The sequence below is a fragment of the Cebus imitator genome, unplaced genomic scaffold (assembly GCF_001604975.1).
Source record: "Cebus imitator isolate Cc_AM_T3 unplaced genomic scaffold, Cebus_imitator-1.0 Scaffold6, whole genome shotgun sequence".
Lineage (NCBI taxonomy): Eukaryota > Metazoa > Chordata > Mammalia > Primates > Cebidae > Cebus > Cebus imitator.
Window position 1 is genome coordinate 7,495,370 of NW_016107321.1, and position 8,291 is coordinate 7,503,660.

The 8,291-nt window shown below is 38.9% G+C and overlaps 1 protein-coding gene across 2 annotated transcripts in view; it reads left to right on the forward strand.

Moving 5' to 3' along the window:
* Positions 1–8,291, forward strand: part of LOC108311290 (transmembrane protein 242-like) — a 24,139-nt gene that overhangs the window by 2,956 nt on the left and 12,892 nt on the right. For both annotated transcript variants that reach the window (XM_017538728.2, XM_037741948.1), the window contains one exon: positions 3,522–3,659. In XM_017538728.2, the coding sequence (XP_017394217.1) occupies positions 3,522–3,659 (138 nt within the window). The remainder of the gene's footprint in view (positions 1–3,521; positions 3,660–8,291) is intronic.

The window sequence follows — 8,291 nt, forward strand, 5'->3', positions numbered from 1 at the left end:
CAGGCACGTGCCACCATGCCCAGCTAATTTTTTGTATTTTTAGTAGAGACGGGGTTTCACCATGTTGACCAGGATGGTCTCGATCTCTTGACCTCACGATCCACCCGCCTCGGCCTCCCAAAGTGCTGGGATTACAGGCGTAGCACCTGCATTTTTTAAAGCCAGCATTACTTAAGAATGTCCTTGTTAAAGAAATAAAATAGTTAATTTTATTAAACCATGACTCTCGATTAAACCTCTTTTTAATATACTATGTAAAGGGAAATATATAGAGCATTTCTATTTTATACTGAAGTAAGATGTTTTTCTCTAGGAAAGCAATTGAATTGCAAGCTAAATTAGCCCCTTTTTTCCTATAGAATATCATTTTTACTTGAAAGAACAACTGACAAACTGGTTATTCAGAAGTGGGTATTTGGCAGACATTTTGATAATGAACAAAAAGCCTGTCTTTTCAAGCAAGTGATTGTCAGTATTTATTGCCCCTGATAAAAATCAGGCTTGCAAGTGAAAATTAGATTTTAGAAAACTTTTATCTGCCGTCATGAGCTTCACGGTTGCTCAGTATTTAATGGTTTTTCCAATGAGATTTTATGGTGATATTAATGATGTGCTTTTTAAAATACTGTTTTAATAGTGTCAACAAGTGAAAATCTATATAACTTGAGAGACCTGTATGACCAGTATCTTCTGAACGAGCATGATACATGAAATAAAAGTCCATTCAAAGTGCAAAATAGACTAATGGATTTTCATGCAATAAATTACAAAAAAAATTGTTATGACTTCATGTTCCACGTTGCAACTAATCTTAATATTAAGTTATTTGTTTTGGTGTATTATCAGAGAAGGAAAGCTATTACAGTATTCTTCCATTTTCCAAAGACGTGACCATATATCTGTGTGAGGCCAGGTTTTATTCATTTATTTTCACTGAAGATAATATCTTGCAACAGATTGAATACAAAAGCATATATGAAGATTCATCTATCTTTTGTTAAGCTAGATATTTAAAAGAGTAACAGGCCAGGTTTGGTGGCTCATGCCTGTAATCCCAGCACTTTGGGAGGCTGAGGCGGGCAGATCACTTTAAGCAGGAGTTTGAGACCATCCTGGGCAATATGGTGAAAACCCGTCTCTACTGAAAATACAGAAACTAGCTGGGTATGGTGGCATCCACCTGTAATCCCAGCTACTTGGGAAGCTGAGGCATGAGAATTGCCTGAACCTGGGAGGTGGAGGTTTTTCCATGAGCTGAGATCACGCCTCTGCACTCCAGCTTGGGAGACAGAGTGAGACTTCATCTCAAAAAATAGAAAAAATTAAAAATAAAAATAAAGAGTAACAAAAATGTAAAACATTGTCTCTCTTTGCACAATTATGTTTTGGAAAAGTTATTTTTCTTAAAAAAAAAATAGGCTTATATTAGTCTAGAATGATTTACTATTTTTAAATGACTAATAGAATTTAAGAATTTCTTAATTTTAATTTTGAATACACTAAATGTTGATAAATACAACCCACCTGATTGAAAGTCTTTAGGGCCCAAATGTAAAGGGATCCTGAGACCAGGAAGTTTGAGAACCACTGTTTTAGATGCTTTGGTCTCCCTCGGGGAAAACATTGGAATTAGAGTATTATCACTTACCCAGACTTTGTTTCAGAGGTACAACGGTTTGTAGAAGCACTTGGAGACTTTGGAGCACACAGTTAATGCATTTATACCGAGCAAGCACCAGTTTACGAATCTCACTTAGGCAGTGCACTTCACAGTTGCCACCTGGGAAGTTATAAAAATAAATATTTTCTAAAATGTATCGCACACGTTATAAAAACACAGCCAGATATTTCTGTGATTCAAATACATCAAAATACTGTATCAGATAAGAGTGTTCTCTGTAGGGGAAATAATTAGATTGAACATTCATTTTAAAAATTCATTTGATTGCCAGACATGGTGGCTCACTCCTGTGATCCCAGCACTTTGGGAGGCCAAGGCAGGCAGATCACCTGAGGTCAGGAGTTCAAGACCACCCTGACCAACATGGAGAAACCCTGTCTATACTAAAAAGACAAAAATTAGCCATGTATGGTGGTGCATGCCTGTAATCCCAGCTACTTGGGAGGCCGAGGCAGGAGAAATGCTTGAACCTGGGAGGCGGAGGTTGCGGTGAGCCGGGATTGTGCCATTACTCTCCAGCCTGGGCAACAAGAGCGAAACTCCGTCTCAAAAAATCCAAAAAACATAAAATTCACTTGATATAAATAAAATTCATCTCAGGATTAAACTGAAGAAAAGCTAAAACTGCGAACCATGTTTTTAAGTATATAGTTGACCTCTGACAAACTGAACACAGGTTAATTTTGTCACCTGCTTTTTCAAGGGTTCTGGTAAGTGGTAGAAGTTAAGGGGCACCTGTATCTTCAGGCCCAAGAGGTATTATAAATACAGAGTTCTCATTTAGAAAATAATTTTTCTGTTTCATCTTCGGGATTCTATATACCCTAATTGCAATGTGATTTGTTAATTTCAATTTCCATATCCAGATGCCTTAATTTTAATTTAAATTAAGAAAAGCAATGGGTCAGTGAGGAATAGTGTAGCCATATATACATATATGCACATGTATGCTAGCATGTGTGTCTGTGTTTAAAGATCTTTTAAAACAATATTATTTTTTGGCAAGTCAGTCTTTTCCTGCAGCAAGTCAGCCAGGGTTCATTTTGAAAATTTTGAACTTGGTATCTGAATGTTAAGTGGCATTCTTCCTCACAGAATAAAGCTTGTGACTAGATTTTTAAAAACTTAATGGAACTTAAAAAAATTTAGAAAAAAACTTAATGACCTATCAACATTTAACAATCAAGTTTCCACTAAAATTCATTTTGGATATAGGCAATAGCTAATAATAACTCATTTCAGGCTGAGGTGGGAGAATTGCTTCAGGCCAGGAGTTGGTACAAGAAAAAAAAATTAGCCAGATGTGGTGGCGCACACCTTTAGTCTTAGCAACTTGAGATGCTGAGGTGGGGGGACGGGGGTTGCTGGAGCCCAGGAGTTTGAGGCTGCAATGAGCTGTGATCATGCCTGGGTGACAGAGTGAGACTCTCTCAAAATAAATAAATAACAATATAAAGAAAGTTATTGTAAAAAAGAAAAGCACTCTAGTAAATGGAAATGTATTTCCAGATGGAAGACAGGATGTTATAAATTTCCTATTTCTTATCAGATTAGGATTAATGTCATTCTGTGAAAATGCCAATGAATGGGGGATAGAGAAATCTTGACAAAATGGTCTAGGATTTTTCTGGAAGAATTAACAGGCAGTGCCTTGCATAATCAAATATTTGTGAGTCAGAAAGCATGCAGTTATTAAGTCGTAAAGCTAGAATTTGACCCTGGGTTGATCTAGCTTCCCAATATCATGTTGCTTGCACAGAGAGAAATTTGCAAACACTCCCAGAATGCTTATTCTTTCTGCGCTGATTGTTTTTACCTGAACCTTTCTGTCTCATTTCAGGGAAGTATGGCCACGGCTGCATTACCGGAGAGTGGGTCTTCCCTTGCCTTACGAGCTCTGGGCTGGGGCTCACTGTATGCTTGGTGTGGGGTTGGTGTAATTAGCTTCGCAGTCTGGAAAGCTTTAGGAGTTCACAGTGTGAGTAACTACAGTCTTGTCACTGGTATCTAGATGTTTATTCTGCTTTCTGTGTTCTAAATTTTCCTGGTTTTCAAAGTTGCATGTAGTTTGGCCACTGTCTTGGGAAATGATGACACAGTATGTGACTAAATTTCTTATTACCAATAAATCAGCCAGCTAAATTTTTGAAGGTGGTAAAACTTCAAATATAATTAATGACTAATTTATAACTGATGTCCTATATAAATTGACATTAGGGCGGGTGCAGTGGGTTATGCCTATAATCCCAGCACTTTAGGAGCCTGTGGCAGGCAAATCAGTTGAGCTCCGGAGTCCAAGACCAGCCTGAGCAACGTGATGAAACCCTGTCTCTACAAAAAAAGTAGCTGGGTGTGGTGGAATACACATGTAGTCCCAGCTACTCAGGAGTCTGAGGCAAGAGGATCACCTGAGCCTCGTAGGCTGAGACTGCAGTGAGCCAAGATCACTGCACTTCAGCCTTGGCGATGGAATGAGACCCTGTCTCAAATAAATAAATAAATTGACATTAGCTGTTTGTTTAATAGAATTATTAATTTGGAACAACTTTCTATGCTGTTTGGCATCATATAATATAAAATCTTTGTAAAAGAGTTAAAACATTTTTAAAATAATTATTTAAATTATTAATGTGTTATTTACACATTTTTGGAAAAAAATCCTAAAAGCTTGTGTGTGTGTGTGTTGTGTGTCTATGTTGTGTATATGTGTAAAATTTGTGCCTCAAGCTACAGAGCATTACATAAATAATGGCTGCCTTCTTTTTTTTAAACAACTGGTTGCAAGTTCTGTGGACTGGGCCCTTCGTGACCGGTGAGAATTGGCAGTAGTTTGAGATAGGTGGCGGTGGTAAAGTTGATGAAAAGAAATTCTGGATGTATTTTGAAGGTCAAGTCAGCAAAGATTTGTTGTCGATTGGATGTGAAGTGTGAGAAAGAGTGAAGTTAGGATGTCATCAAGACTTTTGGCCTGAGCAACTGGAGGATGGGTGGGAGGAGCAGGCATTGGGGGATAACATCAGGGGCTCGATCTGCCACTTGTGAGGCTGACACATCTGTTTGATAGTGAGATGGAGAGCAGTAAGCAGTTAGATATAGAAGCTGAGAGTTAGGGGAGAAGTACAAGGTAAGATTTAAATTTGAGACTCATTGGTATATGCGCAGCATTTAAAGCCATGAGGCTAGATTAACTCACCAAGGTAGTGAAGGCTAAAAGAAAGAAGAGGTCTGAGGAAGGAACTCTTGGTTAGAGGTTGGGGAATGAAGGGAAAGTACCCTTGAAAAGGGAAATCTCCTTGGCTTGGTGACATAGACACCAGATAAAACATTTCAAGAAGTGACTGTGCTGTATGCTGATAATAAGTTCTGTAAGAGGAGAACTGAGAATTCACTGGATCTGGCAGTGTGACAGCCACTGGTGAAATGGTGGAGTAAAGCCTGAGAGATTCAAAAGAGAATAGAGGAGAATCAGAGGCACTGTGTCTATGTGAGTCTTGAGTTCTACCACAGAGTGAAGGAAGGAAGTGGGGTCATAGCTGGAAAAAAGAAAGGGATCAAGAGATAGTTTTTTACTTGTTTTATTTTAAATTGGGGGAATTAGCAGCATGTATATGCTGATGGGAATGATTCAGCAGGGAGGAAAAAACTGGGGCAAGTTGGCGGGGTTGCAGGAACAACCTCATAGGCATTATTGAGCTTTTCATATTTTGTTTAATCGTAAACAAACAAACATTACTGTGTTTGTCACTCAGAATACACGGATAGACAGATGAAGGTGCTTTTCTCCTAGTCTAAGCTCTGTTTTTAAAATTTATTTTTTGGAAATAGAGAACTTCCTCTGTTGCCCGGGATGGAGTACAGTGGCACAGTCTCAGCTCACTGCAGCCTCCTGGGCTCAAGCCGCCCTCCCACTTCAGCCTCCCAAGTAGCTGGGACCACAGGTGCATGCCACTATGTCTGGCCAATTTTTTAAATTTTTTCCTGGACTCAAGCAGTCTTCTGCCTCAGCCTCCCAAAGTGCTACGATTAAAGGTGTGCGCCACCGCACCTGGCCCTAACCTTTATTTTTGAGTTAACTTTGCTGGCTAGTCATTGGAATGCTGAATTAGAGATTTCTTGAAAAGACAGAAAATCTGTGACTGAAAATTTTTTCATGATTTTTGCTGTTAACCTCAATTTTGCTTTTGACCAATATAAAATTTCTTCGTCCATTTCAGTCATTGTACAGACATTTTAGACATAGCAGATTATTTAATCTTCATAATAACTATATAGCAGATTTTAATATCCCCCATTTTATAAATGAGGAAAGTGGGACTCAAAGAAGTTAAATCACTTGCCCAAGATCACATAGCTTGTGATTGGCAGTGTCAAGATGTAAACCCAGGTCTGAATCTTCAGATTATTAAGTAGTACTTAGTAATAAAGTTATTGAGCTTCTACTTTCTATAAAAATGACAATTTGCTAGCACTTTGCATGAACTGTGTGGAATTGATACATAATATTTTCAGTGTTTAGTAGTGTGGCTTATAAACTTCGTAGTAAAATTTTAAGGTATTTGAAAATACAAATAGTGTGACTTAGAAGAGTCAATCTCAGTTTTGATAAACCAATAAAATTAGGTTATCTAAATTATGGACTTGATAATTTGCTGTTTATGGACTAGACTGTGCTAGAATAATCCAATTGTTTATTCATAATTATTATGGAATTTCATTTCACATAGAACACATATATTAAATATAAACATACATTTGCATTTCAAATGATTGCCGGGTGGTATATCATTTAATCAGAGGTTCCAAAGAAGGAGAGGTATTAGAAGCTATCTTGTTAGCAAACAAAGCAGGGACATTTGCCTAGCATTGAAGATGGGTAGAATGTGAACTTCTTTGTTTTATGGCACTAATACAAGGATTGCAGCCTAAATAAGATATTTTGGTGAGAAAAAAATATTTTCTGGTTTTTCACTACTGAATATAAGAATATGTGGAATCCTTTTATATTGCATGTTTATGTCTAACTAAAAAGAGAGACTGCACGTACACTGTCTCCCTACATATAGATAATTAGGCAAATCAGTTTGATCTCCATGTCTGAGAAGGCTTACAGAATAATGAACCCACTGATAACTTTTCAAGGACACATCTTTTGAAGGCAGTAGTGTTTATTAATTTCCTGGTTTGTTCATTCTAACATCATTTGTGGGCCGCCCCTGAGCCATGCACTGTGCGAAGACAGGGCTACCCAGTAGAGTGGTAAAAGCCTTACCTGTTGACTTTCTAAGCAAATTCTTATGGATAACCCTGTGCTGAGGCTTGCAGACAGCAATGTGGTATATTTAACTCTGCGTTTAGAGAGTATTGATGACAATTATGAGGTTACCCTGAGTCCAGTAAGAACTTCTGTCACTGTGTACTATCTCATCTTTTTATGACTAAAAAAGCAGTCTCGGTCAGAAAACATTGAACAGAAATGGTCCAAGTCTACACACTCAATCAATAATTGATGACGTTCCAGATAAATGCAGGTAAATCAAAATCAACTCCAGTATCAAATTTTAAGTAGCTAGCTTGAACTGGATTAAATCTCTGATAGAAACCCAGTTCCAATACAAAAGGGTGCCATCTAATGGCTAAGCTAGAGCAGCTTGATGGAAGTGCTGGTAGTTCCTATTTTAATTCACAGCTACATCTGCTGGCCTAAAAGGGAACATGTTTAAAATGCTTAAAGTGAAACTTAGTTCCTTAAAAGTATTTTGGTTTTACTGTTTGTTTATTCATAATTATTCTGGAATTTCATTTCACATAGAACACATGCAGTAACATTAAATATAAACACACGGGTATTTTGCACGATGACATGTCATTTAATCAGAGGTTCCAAAGAAAGAGAGGTAGGGGAAGATGTCTTGTTAGCAGACCAAAGCAGATAAGTTTGCCCACCATTGGCAATGAGGAGAAATCAGTGCCAGTTCAATATCTACCCTGCTCCCCTGCCCAGCCTGGCCAGCAAGCACGTCGTGACCATTCAGTTTGTGTTCATTGATTACTTTCAATTATGGCATTTTATCGTTTGATTATGATTAAGATAGCACTAATCTTATTGCAATAACTTAATTGTGGAAAAAAAGATGAACATTTCCTTTGGGTTTATAGTCTCCTAAATCAGCTGTGTACATACATGACCTTGGAATGCACGCTGGGGCACTCTGATGAGGCCAGGTGAGTGCACATGGGGCACTATGGTGAGGCCAGGTGAATGCACATGGAACACTATGATGAGGCCAGGTGAGTGCAGCTGGTGCACTCTGATGAGGCCAGGTGAGTGCACGCTGGGGCACTATGATGAGGCCAGGTGAGTGTGGCTGGGGCACTCTGATGAGGCCAGGTGAGTGCACGTTGGGGCACTATGATGAGGCCAGGTGAGTGCAGCTGGGGCACTCTGATGAGGCCAGGTGAGTGCACACTGGGGCACTCTGATGAGGCCAGGTGAGTGCAGCTGGGGCACTCTGATGAGGCCAGGTGAGTGCACGCTGGGGCACTATGATAAGACCAGGTGAGTGCAGCTGGGGCACTCTGATGAGGCCAGGTGAGTGCACGCTGGGGCACT